The sequence below is a fragment of the Vulpes vulpes genome, chromosome 6 (genome assembly GCF_048418805.1).
Source record: "Vulpes vulpes isolate BD-2025 chromosome 6, VulVul3, whole genome shotgun sequence".
In the NCBI taxonomy this organism is placed as follows: Eukaryota; Metazoa; Chordata; class Mammalia; order Carnivora; family Canidae; genus Vulpes; species Vulpes vulpes.
The window spans coordinates 120,210,035-120,229,484 of record NC_132785.1 but is presented as its reverse complement, the minus strand read 5'-3'; the positions used below and the strand labels follow the sequence as shown (position 1 = coordinate 120,229,484).

At 39.8% G+C, this 19,450-nt stretch overlaps 1 protein-coding gene across 1 annotated transcript in view; it reads left to right on the top strand.

The window, feature by feature from the left end:
- Positions 1-19,450, top strand: part of PTPN21 (protein tyrosine phosphatase non-receptor type 21) — a 79,346-nt gene that overhangs the window by 25,039 nt on the left and 34,857 nt on the right. The window contains exons 3-7 of the mRNA XM_072762198.1: positions 6,761-6,930; positions 13,981-14,078; positions 15,835-15,902; positions 16,929-16,999; positions 18,959-19,046. Coding sequence (XP_072618299.1) covers positions 6,761-6,930; positions 13,981-14,078; positions 15,835-15,902; positions 16,929-16,999; positions 18,959-19,046 — 495 coding nt within the window. The remainder of the gene's footprint in view (positions 1-6,760; positions 6,931-13,980; positions 14,079-15,834; positions 15,903-16,928; positions 17,000-18,958; positions 19,047-19,450) is intronic.

Below are 19,450 nucleotides of genomic sequence, written 5' to 3'. Positions count from 1 at the left end.
TAGGCTCCATTCCCAGCATGGAGCCCGATGCGGAGCTCAATCCCATCACCCCAAGACTGTGACCCAAGCCAAAATCAAGAGTTGGCTATTCAACTGACTGAACCACCCAACACCCCTTTTCTTTTGCATGTTGATCTTCACTTGTCTTAGAACCATTTGTTGAGAGACTGTTCTTTCTCCACCAAATGGTTTGGCACTCTTGCTGAAAATCAGTTGACCATAGATGCACAGGTTTATTTGTGGGCTCAATTTTATAACATTTATCTATGTGTCTCTCTTATACTAGTACCTCACTATTTTTTTTTGTTGTTGTTGTTTTTCCTTTTCTCTTTTTTTCTTTTTTAATTGTAGTTCAGTTTACCAACATATAGCATTAACACCCAGTGCTCATCCCGTCAAGTGCCCCCCTCAATGCACATCACCCAGTCACCCCAAACCCCCACCCACCTCTCTTTCCACTACCTCTTGTTCATCTCCCCAAGTTAGGAGTCTCTCATGTTCTGCACCCTCACTGAAATTTCCCACTCATTTTCTCTCCTTTCCTCTATAATCCCTTTCACTATTTTTTATATTCCCCAAATGAATGAGACCATATAATGTTTGTCCTTCTCCAATTGACTTACTTCATTCAGCATAATACCCTCCAGTCCCATCCACATCAAAGCAAATGGTGGGTATTTGTCGTTTCTAATGGCTGAGTAATATTCCATCATATATAGACCATATCTTCTTTATCCATTCGTCTTTCGATGGACACCGGGGCTCCTTCCACAGTTTAGCTATTTTGGACATTGCTGCTATCAACATCGGGGTGCAGGTGTCCTGCTGTTTCACTGCATCTGTATCTTTGGGGTAAATCCCCAGCAATGCAATTGCTGGGTCATAGGGCAGTTCTATTTTTAATTCTTTGAGGAACCTCCACACAATTTTCCAGAGTGGCGGCACCAGTTCACATTCCCACCAGCAGTGCAAGAGGGTTCCCCTTTCTCCACATTCTCTCCAACATTTGTTGTTTCCTGTCTTGTTAATTTTCACTATTCTCACTGGTATAAGGTGGTATCTCATAGTGGTTTTGTTTGTTTGTTTTCTTTTTTTCATTTTTTTTTTTCATAGTGGTTTTGATTTGTATTTCCCTGATGGCAAGTGATGCGGAGCATTTTCTCATGTGCTTGTTGGCCATGTCTATGTCTTCCTCTGTGAAATTTCTGTTCATGTCTTTTGCCCATTTCATGATTGGATTGTTTGTTTCTTTTACTGTTGAGTTTAATAAGTTCTTTATAGATCTTAGGGTAGTAACCTTATTATTTTGATTAAGGTAGCTTGTAGTGTTTTTTTTTTTTTTAAGATTTTATTTATTTATTCATGAGAGACAGAGATAGAGGCAGAGACACAGGCAGAGGGAAAAGCAGGCTCCATGCAGGGAGCCCGATGTGGGACTTGATCCCAGCACTCCAGGATCATGCCGTGGGCCGAAGGCAGGCGCCAAACTGCTGAGCCACCCAGGGATACCCTGTAGTAAGTTTTAAAATCAGAAAGTAAAAAAAGAAAAAGAAAAAAAGTAAAAAGTATGAGTCCTTCAGCTTTTTTCTTTTTCATTATTGTTTTGGCTACTCAAGGCCCCTTGCCGGGTACCTGGGTGGCTCAGCAGTTGAATGTCTGCCTTTGGCTCAGGGTGTGATCCCAAAGTCATGGGATCGAGTTCCACATCGAGCTTCTGCATGGAGTCTGCTTCTCTCTCTGCCTATTTCTTTTTTATTTATTTATTTATCTATCTATTCATTCATTCATTCATTTATTTATTTATGATAGTCACAGAGAGAGAGAGAGAGAGGCAGAGACCCAGGCTCCATGCACCGGGAGCCCGATGTGGGATTCGATCCCGGGTCTCCAGGATCGCGCCCTGGGCCAAAGGCAGGTGCTAAACCGCTGCGCCACCCAGGGATCCCCTCTCTGCCTATTTCTTTGCCTCTTTCTGTGTGTCTCTCTTGAATAAATAGTATCTTAAAAAAAAAAAGACCCCTTTAATTCCGTATATACTCAAGAATTAGCTTTCTCTGAATAAAGAATAGGGATAGCATTTGAATCTGTAGATCACTTTGGATAGTTTTGCCGTCTTACAATATTAAGTGTTCTAATTTATAAGCCCAGGTGGTCTTTTCATTTATTTTTTTTTATTCATTCATGAAAGACATAGAGAGGCAGAGACATAGGCAGAGGGAGAAGCAGGCTCCATGGAGGAAGCCTGATGTTGGACTTGATCCTGGTACTCCGGGATCATTCCCTGAGCCAAAGCCAGACACTCAACCACTGAACCACAGAGGCGTCCCTCATTTAATTTTTTTCAACAGTGAAGAGGCACTTGGCTGGCTTAGTCAGTAGAGCATGTGACTTTTGGTCTTAGGGTCATAAGTTCAAGCTCCAAGTTGGACATGGAGCCTACTTAGAAAAATACTAATTTTCTTTCAGTCATGTTTTGTAATGTTCAGTATACAAGTTTTTTCACCTCACTGGTTAAATTTATTTCTAGATTTTGAATTCTTTTGGATGCTATTTTATATGAAATTGTTTTTTGAATTCCTTTTTAAATTTCCAATTCCTGGTGTGCAGAATCTGTACTGATATGTGCATGCTGATCTTGAACCCTACAACTTTGCTGAGATTATTAGTGCTAGTCTTTTTTTTTGTGTGTGTGAGGGTCTTTCGGGGAGTTTAAAAAAATGTATAGGATCATGTTTCATGTGCATGGAGATAGTTTTACTTCTTCCTTTCCAATTCAGATGCCTTTATTTCATTTTCTTACTTAATTGCTCTGGCTAGAATTTCCAGTACAGTATTGAATACAGTGGTGAACATGGGCATACTTGTCTTGTTCCTGATCTTAGGGGGAAAACTTTCAGTCTTTCACTATTGAGGATGTTAGCTGTGGGTTCTTTATAAATGCTTTTGATGTTGTGAAGTTCTTTTTTTTTTCTTTTTAATAAATTTATTTTTTATTGGTGTTCAATTTACCAACATACAGAATAACACCCAGTGCTCATCCCGTCAAGTGCCCCCCTCAGTGCCCGTCCCCCATTCACCCCCACCCCCCGCCCTCCTCCCTTTCCACCACCCCTAGTTCTTTTCCCAGAGTTAGGACTCTTTATGCTCTGTCTCCCTTTCTGATATTTCCCACACATTTCTTCTCCCTTCCCTTATATTCCCTTTCACTATTATTTATATTCCCCAAATGAATGAGAACATGTAATGTTTGTCCTTCTCCGATTGACTTATTTCACTTAGCATAATACCCTCCAGTTCCATCCATGTTGAAGCAGATGGTGGGTATTTGTCGTTTCTAATGGCTGAGTAATATTCCATTGTATACATAAACCACATCTTCTTTATCCATTCATCTTTCGATGGACACCGAGGCTCCTTCCATAGTTTGGCTATTGTGGACATTGCTGCTGTAAACATCGGGGTGCAGGTGTCCTGGCGTTTCATTGCATCTGTATCTTTGGGGTAAATCCCCAACAGTGCAATTGCTGGGTCGTAGGGCAGGTCTATTTATAACTCTTTGAGGAACCTCCACACTGATGTTGTGAAGTTCTTTTGTATTACTGGATTTCTGAGTATTTTTACCAAAAGAAGGTGTAAATTTTTTTTTTTTTTAAGATTTTATTTATTCATGAAAGACACACAGAGAGGCAGGGACACAGGCAGAGGGAGAAGCAGGCTTCATGCAGGGAGCCAGATGCGGAACTCGATCCTGGTACTCTGGGATCATGCCCTGAGCTGACGGCAAGCACTCAACCACCAAGCCACCCAGGCGTCCCATAAAAGGGTGTTAAATTTTATCAAATGTTTTTTCTGTTAGTTCAGAGGATTATGTATTTTCTTCATACTAACAATATGTTACATTGATTTTTTTTTTTTAAGATTTTGTTTATTTATTTATAGAGACACAGAGAGAGAATGAGAGGCAGAGACACAGGCAGAGGGAGAAGCAGGCTCCATGCAGAGACCCTGATTCGGGACTCATCCAGGGTCTCCAGGATTACGCCCCAGGCTGCAGGCGGCGCCAAACCGCTGCGCCACCGGGGCTGCCCTACATTGATTTTTTTTTTTTTTAATTAATTTTTATTGGTGTTCAATTTACCAACATACAGAAAAACACCCAGTGCTCATCCCGTCAAGTGCCTACATTGATTCTTTTGTATATTGAACCTCTCTTGCATTTCTGGTATAAATCCCACCTGCTCATGGTGTATGATTCTTTTGATATGCTGTTGGATTCAGTCTGCAACTATTGCATCTATATCTATAAAAGATATTATATTAGTCTATAGTTTTCTGATGGTGTCTTTTGTCTGTTTGGGCTATCAGAATAATGCTGGCCTATAGATGAGGTAGAGAGTATTCTCTTGTCGTCTTTGATCCCCCCTCCCCCCCACACACTGTTTTTTGGATGAATTTTAAATTATTTTGGAAAGTTAATTATCCAGATGCTCAAGATTGTTATCTGAGACAAAGCCCCCAAAATGGACTTGTACAGAAAATTCTATGCCTGATGAGAATTTAATCACAACATTTTTGCTCAAACTCTACCTATCCATTTTAGAAACAAACTATATTATAGCATCAAATTTCATGCAGATGTTATTTCTTTTTTTTTTTTTTTTAAGATTTTTATTTATTCATGAGACACACACAGAGAGAGAGAGAGAGAGAGAGAGGCAGAGACATAGGCAGAAAGAGAAGCAGACTCCTTGCAGGGAGCCCAATGTGGGACTTGATTCCCCGTCTCCAGAATCATGCCCTGGGCTGAAGGCGGTACTAAACCGCTGAGCCCCCGGGGCTGCCCAGATGTTATAATTTCATTATGTATGTGTAGAAATTCTATGGAAGCATTGAATTTAAGCATTATGGTGTTAGGAGATTTTAGTTACCCATATGTATGCAAATATTTCTAGTAGCAATTTTAGAAATATAATATTTCTTTGGAGGCATTTAGCCATGTATAAACTTGGTTTTGGCTAGGTTAACCTACTTCAGAGAATAGAACTTGAGGGGCACCTGGGTGGCTCAGTTGAGCATCTGCCTTTGGCTCAGGTCGTGATCCTGGAGTCCTGGGAAACGAGTACTGCATTGGTATATAGTAAATGTTCAAATATTTCGTTCATATGTGATGGCTTGGGTCGTCACTAAGAAGAAGCAAGAGAATATTCATTCTTTTAACAGAATTTACTGAATTCCTGCACCATTCTGTTTGGTTATAAAGGGGAAATGGACACATTCTTCACTTTTGTTGTATTTATTCCCTTGTAAAAAAATTGTAAGGTAAAATGAATATTAAGGGCATGTTTGTATAATTACTCTTTTTCTTTGTAAATTAAAATTCATGTTTTATTTGAATAAAGATTACGAGTTAAAGAAATAGCTTGAATATTACTATTTCTCGTTTTATTATTGTGCTAAAGCTGTATTTTCCATTACAGTGCCACTAGACGCTTGCAGCTATTTAATTTAAGTCAATTAAAGTTAAATAACATTAAAAATTTAGTTCCTTGGCTACACTAAACCACATTCTAGGTGCCTGATAGCCACATGCAGCCATGGCTGCTATATCAGAGATAGAATATTTCCATCATCGTAGAAATTTCTTTTCTGCAGTGTTACTCTAGAGTCTAGAACAAAGCAAGGAATTTTTCCAGTTGCCTTGATCTGTAAACTGATTTTGAGGTAAATATTAGCAATGGCCCAAGACTGTCATTTCAGTGCTTAAGTGCATTAATAACCTTTCAGGGTGACCAGGCCCAGAGCTAGTATCGATTTACCTGAACGGTTTCATTACACAGCAAGTGAGATCTAAATGCTAATATCTGGGCAGTTTTTTAAACTTTCTAGAAATATACTTAAGTTATCTTATTGCTTAATATGTGGGTTTTTGTACATGTGTATGTATGTGAAAATTTATGTCCATGCTCCATAGTATTATGATTGCAATTAAAGTTGTATCTAGGGGATCCCTGGGTGGCTCAGCGGTTTAGCGCCTGCCTTTGGCCCAGGGCGTGATCCTGGAGTCCCGCGTCGGGCTCCTGGCATGGAGCCTGCTTCTCCCTCCTCCTGTGTCTCTGCCCCTCACTCTCTCTCTGTCTATCATGAATAAATAGAAATAAATAAATCTTAAAAAAAAAAAAAGTTGTATCTAATAAACTTTTGGGGGCAAAGAAGAGTTGCAGTTGCACCTGTATTTCTGGAATTTACAATATTTACATGAAATTATTTATAGAAGCCGAATTCAAGAGTAGTGAAAAGTTGTATTAACACCATTTAATTAGTATTTTAAGTATAACCCCAATTATATGTTTAAAAATATCAATTATAAATTTAGTATTTTGATAATTTTAAAACTAAACATTTGTTCAGTAGATGGTTTTTTGTTGTTGTTGTTAAAAACTCTCTAAAGTGGTATAACAACATCTGATACATTCTGATGTTGAGGCTGTGAATGCATTTTTCTGTGCAGCATTCAAGAAACAGTCTGCAAGAGTAGTTGCTTTGTTGCCTCTTTTTCCTGCATGTGAGTACCTAGATCTATATATATAGAGAGAGGTCTTGCCTCTGTTCTTTTCTTCAGGTTTTGTTATTGTTGCTTTTTGAGAAGAGAAGCAGTAAGAGGCTGCTGTCACTTGGTCCCAGGTCGTGGGTTAGAACAATTAGAAGGCCAGATACCCCCTTAAACATTTCTGCCTCTTTCAGTGACTTTCCTTCTTTCTAGATCACTTATTTCAGCCTCTGGTACCACAACAAGCAAAATCAGCGCCGGTGGGTGGATTTGGAGAAACCTCTCAAGAAGCAGCTGGATAAATATGCCTCGGAACCTACTGTCTATTTTGGAGTGGTATTTTACGTGCCTTCAGTGTCCCAACTGCAACAGGAGATTACCAGGTAAGAAATCACATGCCCTTTGTTGTTTAGGAAATAATCTCACAAGGCTAAGAAAGCAACTCGGAGGTTAAAGTCAGGAGGCAAGGCTCCTGCACACAAATAGAGCCACATTATCACCTGGAGGTTCTGGCTCGTCACTCATCATAGTATTTTCCTGCATGTTGCCTGAGTTACGGTTTCACTAGGCACGAAAGAGTGATGACAGGTGAAGATGATGTTTTTCTCCTGACTGTGAACTCGTCTTGTAGTTATGTCTTCTTCACAGTTTTTATTGGTTTGTTTGTGACCTTTGTAACACCAAAAGGAGAGAGGAGATTTTAAAAAGGCGCAGGGTCTGTATTCCTATATCGGTGAACCGTGCAGAAAGGTTCTTAGGGATCTATATCCTGTAGATAGTTGGGAAGGTGAGTACATCTGGGATAGAAGAGGGGGCCAGTAAGTGCACTTAGAGGAAAGGGAAGATCTTATTAAGTGGCAGGGTAGAGGAACTAAATGAGGGTATTTTTTTTCCCTTGAAGACAAAATGAAAAACAAGGAATAAAGTAAGGAATAAAATCTGAATCCGTGGGTGAGTCTGCCTTTCAAGTTATCCCAAATCCACCACTACCTTATCTTTTGAATCCTATTTAACATTACTTTTCAGCCAAGCTGGACTACTTCCAGCGCCCTGAATGTGCCGCAGGCCTTTTCATCTTTGAGTCCTAGAGCTTTCTTAGGTACTGGAATCCTATTCATCTTCTGAATGTAAGTTCAGAAGGCACCTCCTCCACACAGTGTGTGTGATCCCTGGGCTGGAATGAGCTTTGCCTTCCCCAGACCAGCCTACAGTTTGCTTGTACTTGTGTTAATATGGAAGGTGTTACAACCTTTCATGATAGTTATTTTGTGTACATATCTTATCTTTTTCTTGGATTTTAAACCTATGTTTTCTTTAGCTTTACCTTTTGCACAGTATCTTACACAGTGCCCTGGAGATAGTAAGAACCTGGTAGTGCCCTGTGTTTGTGTAATGTTCTTTTTGAGTACTGAGTTTGCCAGTTAACTCTTGGAAGAAGATAGAAAACCAAAGATGCGAGAATCAGGTAGTAGGGTAAATAGGCACCGACTGTAAAACTGATCTACGATAAAAACTGATCTTAAAACTGACAAGAGAAGTAGAACCCAGAAGGAAAAATAGCAACACGACTTATTTAAACATTCACTGAAGGTATAATGCTACCACATAAGAACTATATTGGTTACTGTGGGAGATGGATCTACAAGTGAATAGGCTTTAATCCTACCCTAGAGGAGTTACTCAGAATCCGGGGGACCTGAAAGGCTATGTAAATAAACAATTACAGTATATTATGATGATAAATGCTTAAGTTAACACACTAGATTCCTAGGGGTGGGGCGTGGAGGAACTAGAACAGGGAAGGTAAAAAAGTTGAATTTTCATTCAGATTTTAGAAAGAATTTTCTTTTCTTTTCTTTTCTTTTCTTTCTTTTCTTTTCTTTTTCTAAGATTTTATTTATTCATGAGAGAGAGACAGAGGGAGAAGCAGGCTCCATGCAGGGAGCCTGATGTGGGACTTGATCCCTAGATTCCAGGATCACACCCTGGGTCGAAGGCAGGTGCTAAACCGCTGAGCCACCCAGGAAGCCCCTAGAAAGAATTTTCTAGTTAGAGGGAATAGCTTGTGCAGGAGAGAGATTGAAAGTCACTGATGTTTTCAGAAAATTTCAGGTATTCCCTACAGAAAGGAGAGGAGATTTGAAAAATAGGAATGTCCTAGTCATAAAATCATGGTATAATGACTTCTTGGGGAAAGACATTTTCGAATTTTAAAGGAATGGATGGATGACATTTGTATTTTACCAACTTCAGCCATCATGGAAGGCAGCTTAGGGGTGGCAAGACTATCTGGTTAGGAGACCAGTTCGGGATGGATAGGCCATAATGTAGACATTAGTCTAGAACGTGGACCTGAACAAAGGCATTAGCCATAGGAAGGACTGAGGGAGAAGGGGCCTGGTAGATGCAGTCAGTAGGGTTGCGCGTTGATTAGATAAAGAGAACCCGACAGAGGGGGATCCCTGAATGGCTCAGCGGTTTGGCGCCTGCCTTTGGCCCAGGGCGTGATCCTGGAGTCCGGGATTGAGTCCCGCATCAGGCCCCTGGCATGGAGCCTACTTCTCCCTCCTCCTGTGTCTCTGCCTTTCTCTCTTTCTTTCTCTTTCTCTCTCTGTCTGTCATAAATAATAAATAAATAAATCTTAAAAAAAAAAAGAGAGAGAACCCGACAGAGCAGTTGTACCAGTAGGGATTAAGTTTGGCTACATGTAACACAGAACCCTGAATATCTTTTATTTCTTAAGGGAAGTCCAGAGGTCAGCTTTGCAGAGCTTATACTGCCCCACAAAGTCTTCAGGGACCCATACTCTTTCTCACTGTCTACCCTCTTCAGCATGTTCTTTCCATTCACTAGGGAATCTCGTCAAAAAATTCTGGAGAAGTTCTGACTATCACATTCGTATTCCAGGCAGCAAAAGGGTAAAACTGATTTTACTCTCCGTCACCTTCCTTTAAGAGGCCTTTCTTAGTTTCTCAGTCACACTAGTCACATTTTAAGTACTCAGTAGCCACAGGAGGCTGATGGCTACTGTATTCGACAGCATAGATAGGCATCCTTTTTATCATTATCACTGCAGAAAGTTCTGTTGGACAACACTACCCTAAACCTAACTGTTCACAGGAAAAATTGAAGAGTAGATGGACATGTTAAGTGACCGTACTAGAGTGCAATCAGACAAATCCAGAATATAGGAAATTCTATGTGGCTCATAATGACATTTTATTTATTTATTTATTTATTTATTTATTTATTTATTTATTTATTTTACAACATTTAAATAAATTTTTCTTTTTAAAATTGAGACATGAATGTCAGTCAAATGTGATCTGTGGACATTCTTTAGATCCTGATATTTATTTATTTATTTTTGTAAGATTTTATTTGACAGAGAGAAAGGGAGAGAGCACAAGCAGAGGGAGTGGTAGGGAGATGGAGAAGTACACTCCCCACTGAGCAGGAACCCTGATGTGGGGCTCAATCTCAGGACCCTCAGATCATGACCTGAGCCAGAGACAGATGTTTAAGAGACTGAGCCACCCAGGTGCCCCTAGATCCTGATTTAAAAAAAAAAACCAAAAAACTGTAAAGATACATTTTTGAAGGATGCCTGACTGGCTCAGTTGGTAGAGCATGTGACTCCTGATCTTGGGGTTGTGAGTTCAAGCCCCACATTGAGGGTAGAGATTATTTAAAAATAAAATCTTTAGGGGTGCCTGGGTGGCTTACTTAGCTATGCGTCTGCCTTTGGCTCAGGTGTCATGATCCCAGAGTCCTGGGATTGAGCCCCATGTTAGGATCCTTGCTGAGTTGGGAGTCTGCTTCTCCCTCTCCCTCTCCTTTTGCTCCTCCCCACCCTCGTGCTTTCTTTCTCTTTCTCTCTTTCAAATAAATGAGTAAGTTCTTTAAAAATAAATAAATAAAGATTTTCAAAAAAATACATTGTTGAGGCAATCACAAAAATTGTACATGGACCAGGTATTGGGTAACATTAGGGAATTATTGCTCATTTTGTTGGGTGTGTTAAAAATTGTGTGTGTGTTAAGCTGACCTTATAGGGATATACACTAAAGTATTTGTAGGTGCTGTGATACGATATCTGGGATTTGATCTAAAGCAGTTGGGTGGGAAAGGGGAGAGAGTCAAGGAAATGGGATGGATCAAGTTGATGACTGAGGCTTCATGATATGGATGTGTGGGTTCCCTGGACTTGTTCTCTATATGTTTCAAAAGTTCCGTAATAAAACTTAAAAAATAAAAATGCCAATCCTTCCACAGTGGCCTTCTGATACTAGCCTAAGAAAAATAAATGAAGGAAAAATAGTATACGTCTTTATATATTATTTGAAATTTCTGTTGGGCCAAATGAGGCAACCTAATTTATTTTAATTATTTAATGTAATATTTCTTTGTTAAATATTTTATATTAGAAAATTGATAAATTGGTATAAGATTTAGATTTTAAAAATCTATTTAGTTTTGTTTTTTTTTTAAGATTTTATTTATTTATTCATGAGAGACACAGGCAGAGGGAGAAGCAGGCTTCATGCAGGGAGCCTGACGTGGGACTCGATCCCAGGTCTCCAGCATCACACCCTGGGCTGAAGGCGGTGCTAAACTGCTGAGCCACCCGGGCTGCCCTGGAATGGTTATTTAGAATTAAGATGTGCAGTTTCTTGAATTCAGAACTGTTTGTAAGGAATGAAAATTTACATGTTACATTTTATTACTGCATTTTAAAAAATTATTCTTTTTGTAACAAACACTGAAAAAACATATTTGTAAACCATCCTTAGCCTCATCGGCATATTATAGTTTTAGCAAAAAGTGTTAACAGAAAGTGGTAATACCCTTTAAGTAAAATTTCTTGATCTTTTCCTTTTAAGTAAATACTTAAATATATACATACACATATACATATATACACACATACATGTATGTAAACGTATGTACATATATATGCATATGTATACACATACATATACTCACATCCTGCTTGCTTCCATTAAAGTATTAGGGACAATATAATGAAAGATAATAATAAAAGCAACCATTTCCCTCTTTTAGTATTTGTCAGGCACAGTTCCAAGCACTTTATACTCAATCATTCCTTAATCCTCATAACAAATCCTACAAAGTAGGTATTATTTTCCATTTTGTAGTTGAGAATACCAAGATACAGAAAGGATAAATATCTTGCCTAAGGTCATACTGCCAGTATGACGTGGAACTGGGATTTCAACTCAAGCAGGCTGACTCCTGAGTCCTTGGTCTCAACCATTTATATTCATATGGACTCTAGGATTTTAAAAAACTAAAGAAATAGGACAAAATACTAGAAAAGTCCTCTTAACTGGAGATTTTGACAGTTAAAAACATGCACTGTGAGGTCATCCTGACCTGGATTCAAACTCCTGCTCAGCCTGCCTTTGTGGATTTGAGCATATTGCTTAATCTCAGCTGCAGCACCTCATCTTTATGGGGTAGCTGCTGTATACTGTGGAGCAGGTGGTTAAGAGGGTAATAAGAGGGGAAGCAGTGTACGTGTGCCTGGATTTTAGCTCTGAGCTTCATGGCAGTTGAGGCAAAAGAAGGGATATTCTGAGTCCCATCATCGATTATCTAATAAAAAGCATGTCAGCTTGCAAACATGACAGATTTTCTTGGTGTATCATGTAAAAGGAAATTTTCAGGTGGGATGTTATGTAAAAGACATTGAGCCAGCAAGGAACAATTTAGAGTGACTGTGGAGGCATCAACTCTTAGAATAGAAAATTGTAACACGAGGCAAAAAACCACATTTTTGTGGAAGACTAAGTTAATTTGGTCCAAGTATATTGCTTTCCCAGTGATTTGGCTAAAGGAAAGAACCTAGAGTATTTAGAGTAGAGTGTGTGGATGGCATGTTCAAGAGATAGACTTCTCTAAAAACAATCTTCTTTAAATAGGTTTCTGAAAGGAGCTGCCAGTAGAAGGTGTGAGGTTTTCTTCTTTGACAAGATCCCAGAGCTACCAGCATTCTATTTGTCAATTGAGGGAAATTATCAGTTCTGCTACTAGCAGGTGGAAGGGGTTAAGTTGGAACTAAATTCTTATCTGAATGGATGGAGTTTTGGTCAGGTTTTTTGGTAAGAAAGAATGAAAGCCTCGTAGTGAGCTAAAATAAAACAGGATGATGTTAGGAAACATATAAAATGATTAAAGGGGTGGGCTCTGAGGGGAGTTCAAATACAAACTGAATAAGTTGTACTTTACAAAGGCCAAACCTGGAAGAGATCCCTGGATTCAAGATGGCTCTATAAACTGTTTTAAATTTTTTTTTTTTATTATTATTTATTTATGATAGTCACAGAGAGAGAGAGAGGAAGAGACACAGGCAGAGGGAGAAGCAGGCTCCATGCACCGGGAGCCCGATGTGGGATTCGATCCCGGGTCTCCAGGATCGCGCCCTGGGCCAAAGGCAGGCGCCGAACCGCTGCGCCACCCAGGGATCCCCTATAAACTGTTTTACAGAGAGTTGGTTGTACCCCCAGCATCTGAACAATGATTGGTGCTTAGTAGGCCCCAGTCATTACCAGTTAAATGAATAAATAAAAGGAAGGCAGCATAGATCTTCGCCTATAGAGCTTTGTCAAAATGGAGTAGGGATACAGATGAAACAGTGCTGACTGGCTTAATATGTTTTACCTTTTGAAGGGGTGATTATACCTTCTTTTACTGGTGATCATCTAAAGCCGCAGATTATGATTTGCCCACGTTCATTTAAAAAATGCTACGTTGGGGAGCTGGAATTTAACTAGATCTGCTTGATTAAAGCTTATGCTGGTAACTGATGCTTTGGATGTTGAAAGTGTAAACAGAAGTAAACCCATATTAAAAGAATATTAAGAAAGCATCATAGCAGCTACCCTTTTGGATATTTCATTTAAAAATTGCTAATAGAAGCCTGGTCTGAAATATCAGGAAGCATTTTCACTTGGCTTTACTTTCTAGGACTAGGGAACTTCCATCAGAGTAAGTAACTTCTACCAGAGTCTTATATTACCAGGTTACTAGTCAGAGTTTTTAAAGTAGAGATTGGCCATGGATTCTGTATTTCTCTAGCTAAACAGAACAAAACTAAGAAACTGTCTTACAGGGCATTAAAAGGTGACGGGTTGTCTTCTAGGTCGTTGTAGCTTTGAAATAACTACAGTTAAGGATAAGGGGTTCAACAAATTGATTACGTTGGTGTGTGTGTGTTGTGTGTGTGTGTGTGTGTGTGTGTGTGTGTAAGCATAAATATGGTCAAGGACATTGTCATTTTTTGAAACCATCTGGGGTTAAGGTTGTCTTTGACTAGTTTATGCTCCTCTACCAAAGTACTGTAAAATGCATTGCATCTCCATTGGAGGTAATATTAATATTGACTTTTTAAAATTGACATTTTTTATAGGTATCAGTATTATCTGCAGCTGAAGAAAGATATCTTGGAAGGAAACATTCCTTGTACATTAGAACAAGCAATTCAGCTAGCAGGCTTAGCTGTTCAAGGTAAATAATGGCAATTGATAATGTAATACATATATCAGATTAACATGTGTATTACAGCAAGGGTGCCTGGCTGGCTCAGTCAGTGGAACTTCAACACTTCATCTTTACGTTCGAGCCCCATGTTGGGTGTGGACATTACTTAAAAAAATAAAGATCTTTAAAAAAAATGTGTGTGTTGGAGGTCCTGGGGGGCCTCAGTTGGTTAAGTGTCTGCCTTCAGCTCAGGTCATGATCCTGGAGTCCTGGGAGATTGAGCTCCTATCTGGGTCCTTGCTCAGCAGGAAGTCTGCTTCTCCCTTTCCCTCAGCCCCTCCCTGCTGTTTGTGCTCTCTCCTTACCTTGCTCTCTCTCCCTCAAATGGATAAATAAAATTTTTAAAAAGAATGTGTGTATTAGAACGAAAACAGCAAGGGGTTCTTAAAGTTACTGACTTCCTTTAGTAGTGTTTATATGTTAGTGAAATTAGTTTTCTTGCAGGAAAAAATGAATTTGGATTATTTCCATGACATAAGAAACTTCTGGAAGATTAAGCATGTTAACATATGTCAACAAAGCACACAGGCTAAAACTACAGAAAATCCATACACAGTCACACATGTACACAAAGCACTTGATAATGCTGTGTATTCCTCTAGTTCAAGGACTTGATCTGTAGCTAGCTAATATTGTAGGAAGAAAGATCAGCCAAACGATGAGGTTGATGAAGTTATGTTCACTTACACTTTTTTTTTCCTTTAAACATTTATTTATTTATTTAGGGGGAGATAAGGGGAGAGGGGCTGAGATAGGGGGAGAGAATCCTCAAGCAAACTCTCTGCTTAGCGTGAAGCCTGGTGTGGGGCTTTATCCCAGGACCCTGAGATCATGATCTGAGCCAAAATCAAGAGCTCACCACGCCACCCAGGTGTCATTGTTTCACTTATATTTTAAGCATACATCATTTATTTGTTTTCTTATGCAGTTGTCCTGAATTATAGAGCAGTGTCAATCATAGTAGATTAAGTTTTGCATTTCACGAATATTTTTGAATTCTTTGGTTCTGTTATTTTTCACATCTAATCAGTGTGTATTTATAGGTATGTATATATGTTGGGAAGACTTCTGATCGGGCATTATTTCAAATAATAACTGGCATTTAACCTTGGAAACTGAGACTTAATCAGAAGAATCATTAATAAAGTTCCTTCAGATATTAGTAGGCATGGAGACATACATAATTTCTAGACAAACATGCTCCATATACATGGAACCACATTTCAAAGTACCTTTTCAAGGTTCTTTGAATCTTCCTAAATGTCATCTTTGGCTTTGCTGAACTTTTTTCTTAAACAATGAAAAATTTCTAAACAAGTACATCTTGGTATAACATCTTCAGGTTGATCTGATTCCATTCCCTAGAGGTGATCACTGCTATGAACAGTTTGGTTTCTTCCTGACATCTTCCTGTACATAAGTAAGCACATATGATTACAGAGTAGTTTCTGTTTCTTTGTTAATTATAGAAATGAGATCATAGTACACATAGTTTGTAACTTATTTTTTCTCTTTATTAGTAGGTATTTTTCCAAGTCAAGACACACGAACGTATCTAATATTCTTTTAAAAACTTTTTAAAATACACACTTTATAGCTCTAAGGCATGTTTAACTTATAAATCTTAAGCATACCATCTATATATTGCATATTGAATTTAATTGTGCATGTTTTCCTCTGAAAATTAAATATAATTGACATGAATATTTGTCATTTTGTACAGCTGATTTTGGTGACTTTGATCAGTATGAGTCCCAAGACTTTCTTCAGAAATTTGCCTTGTTTCCTGTGGTAAGAACTTCTTTTGACATTGGGCTTTTTATAAATAGTTTATTTCCATATCCTTCATAATCCCTGAAATGAAGTCCATGTGGTAGACTTACGAGGCTGGAATAGTGTTAAAAAAAAGTCAGTTGCCTCTTACAAACAACTCAAGTGTAAATGCTTCCCTTGTTGTAGTCTCACTGGTCTTTGTAAACCCACAGAAACCAAAGGGTGGGGCAAGCCCCGTGGCATCTGTTTAGCGCCGCCTTCAGCCCAGGGTGTGATCCTGGAGACCCAGGATTGAGTCCCCTGTCAGGCTCCCTGCATGGAGCCTGCTTCTCCCTCTCCCTTGTCTCTGTCTCTCTCTCCCTCTGTGTCTGTCATGAATAAATAAATAAAATCTTAAAAAAAAAAAAAAAAAAAAGAAACCAAAGGGTATGCAGTCACTGGGCTACGCTAGAGAGATTTGTTTTGTGTTTGGGTGTGAGTCTAAGAGAGGGATTCACTCCCAGCTTCTGAAGAACCACACAGAGGTTTGGCTTTTAACCGAAGGCTCAAAACCTCACAGTTATGTGGGAAGGAGTTTGGCTTCTCAGCAGCAGTGTAAAGGTAGTGGCGAGAAGACACTGCTGTCTACTTTTTAAAGTCACTACTGGTGTAATTGACAGGAGGAGAACTGCATTGGAACAACAAAGGGAAGTGGTATGTAAGATGCTCTTCTGAGTGTCTATACGGCCAGTCAAGGAATGCCAGGATGTTGTGCTGGGCTCACAATTGGGTGGTGGGTGTTATACCAGCCTGAAAGAACTCAACTGAAACTCCCTCCAGGATGAACTGAGAAGGCAGGGAAGGTGTTTTGTCTTCTGAGCAGAAGCCACTTCATTCCTTAGCAACATCATGATCACAGACTTAAAAACACATCACCCCCATACTGATACTAGTCTGAATTCATTGCCCAATACTGACAAGAGCCACTAATAGTCAGTAGCAGTAATTCTTCCTAGGAAATTTCCTTGGCTTGTTTACCTACTTACTGCTGTGTGTTTTCTTCAGGGGTGGTTACAAGATGAAAAAGTATTGGAAGAAGCAACCCAAAAAGTGGCCTTACTGCATCAGAAATACAGGTAACACTTAACAAAGAAGAAATGGAAATAATAGGGAACCAAAGCTGGTTTGACTGTGAAATATGTATTGACACAGTTACACTTGGCGCTTTACTGCTTCAGTCACTGGTACTGTGATTCTGGGTCGCCAGCTTCTCTGAGCACTTACCCATAGTGACTCCCCTAGTGTCCATGCTAATCGATGAGGAAGCTGAGGAAAGTGAAAGCAGCCAGTCAGCGAAGGGGGCCACTTCTTCACTCGTATGTTAAAGGCTTTGGTGGTGACCTAGTCTTGTGTGGGTTGATGCAAGATTAGGGAGACTTGTTTCCTTTTATGGTGCGGCATGTCTGGGGTTTTCTCCCCTTGTATACCTTGGAAGCTGTATCTCTGTCTTTTGGGGAATCTGCACCAAGAGCTGTGGTGCTTATTGCCCTGACGCTGGGTACATAATGACTTTCTTTGGTAGTGCATCTGTATGTGTTGTCTGTAAGAAAAATCCTCCCCCAGAGAATGCTGGGTCTTACTCTAAACCAAATCCCACACAGTTCCAAGTACTTTAGACATCATTATGTTCTTACAACCATTCTTTTAGGTAAATGATATTCTCTTCTTCCACATTGGAAAAACCAAGCTCAAAAAAGACTAAATAACTTGCCCATAATTACATGTGGTAGAGATGGAATTTGAACCCAAGTCTCTCTGATTATATCCTATTGTTTATCCCCCCCCATTAAAAACCTTTGGCCTTCAGTCTCTCCCTATTCAAATCCATATAGTTGCTCACTAAAGATTAATCTTCCTAAAATATCACTTTTCTTTTTATCTCCTTTCCTCTTCTTCTGAAGCGTTCATGAGTCTTCTACCAGCCTGAGTTCATTAGCCCTGGGATTAAAGACTTCCCACAAGTTGGTCACATCCTGCCTTTCCTGCTTCACTTTTTGCTGTCCCAAATGAACCCTTCATTTTTCACCAGCATAATTCATTCCTCAGGCACACATCACCTTATTTTTTGTTACTTTCATGCACTTATTTGTGCATCTTTCAAAAAGATAGTTTTATATTTGAAAAAAAAAAAAAAGATAGTTTAATCCTATTATTCTGTGTGAGGCCGGATCCTATGGCAGAAAGATAAATAGAACAATTACCTACCATCAAAGAATACATTCCCTGCTTTGGAGTGTAAGGGATAGGCAGGACAGTCCATCAGGATAGTAATTCTGATCTAACAGTGTGACATGAGTGCAGTGGGAGAGGTGTGCGTAGGATGTGGTGGGTCTTCACAGAGCAGGGGCATCGGACTTAGACTCAGGGCAGTCACAGGAGCTGACAAAGGAGTGATACATAGGCCGACTCTTCAAGGATGTTAAGGATTGATCGGTGCACAGGGAGTGACAGGTGTGCCAGGAAGAGGGAATGAGCATGTGCAGAGGCCCAGAGGCATGAGGGAATATCATGACTTGGTTGCAGTGTGAGGTGCCTTCTGGGAGCAGCAGAGGATGAGGCTGGGGAGGCAAGTTTCCATGCAGTTGAGCACCTTCTTTACCCGCTTGGCCTTCCTACCTATCCTTGTAATTTACAGTCTTTTAACCCTTATTTCCTGCACTAATCATTTGCATTTAGCACACAATGCTTAGTATTGCCTGATATTTCAGATAATAAGCACTTACTGAATGGTTTAGAAAGAGTTCCAGCTTTCAGTGAAGGTTTTTTAGGGTGTTTTATTCCCCATGTGCCCCTCGCCTGCCTGAATCACAGGGAGAGGATCTTTATAACTAACTGTAAGCGTTCAGCTCAGTGCTGTGTGCATAGTTGGCTTTCGGTTGATGTTGATAGATTGGTAAAATGAATTTCAGCTGCTTAAACACTTCAGATGTTTGTAAATACCTCATGCCAAATTGGTATGTAGCTTTTAAGAATAGCCTTTTTTCCTTTTTTCCATTTTTGGTTTTGCAATCAATCTCACGTCTTTTGGGTTGCAGAAGGCTCACCGCTCCCGATGCCGAAATGCTGTACATGCAGGAGGTAGAGAGGATGGATGGCTATGGAGAAGAGAGCTACCCCGCCAAGGTGAGCCTGGCACGAAGGCCAGGGGGTCTCCAGATTAATCTCAGGAGCTCTGAGAGGACAGCGGGGAGGCCCAGCGACACCCTGCCGTGCAGAGGTGGGAGATACACAGAAAGTCTGGAAACTTGAAAGCTGAGGTCCCGTGGTCACAATTTCACAGTAAAACACATTCTTGTTTGGCAGTTTGTTCTTTGAAATGCTCTTAAATCGAGTTCCTTAAAGAGCCCGATTCTTCTTATTTTCCTACCTATTGACAAGGCGATCCTTTTATACTTTTTAGACTTTGCCCTCCAGTGTAGGTCTTCTGAGCATCTTCTCTCTGGGAAAGGAGCCTAGGGAGCTGGGTGTGGTGGTCATGCCTCTCGTGCACATGCTGCCTGAGTGCTTCTTTCTGTGCTTTCTCCTTC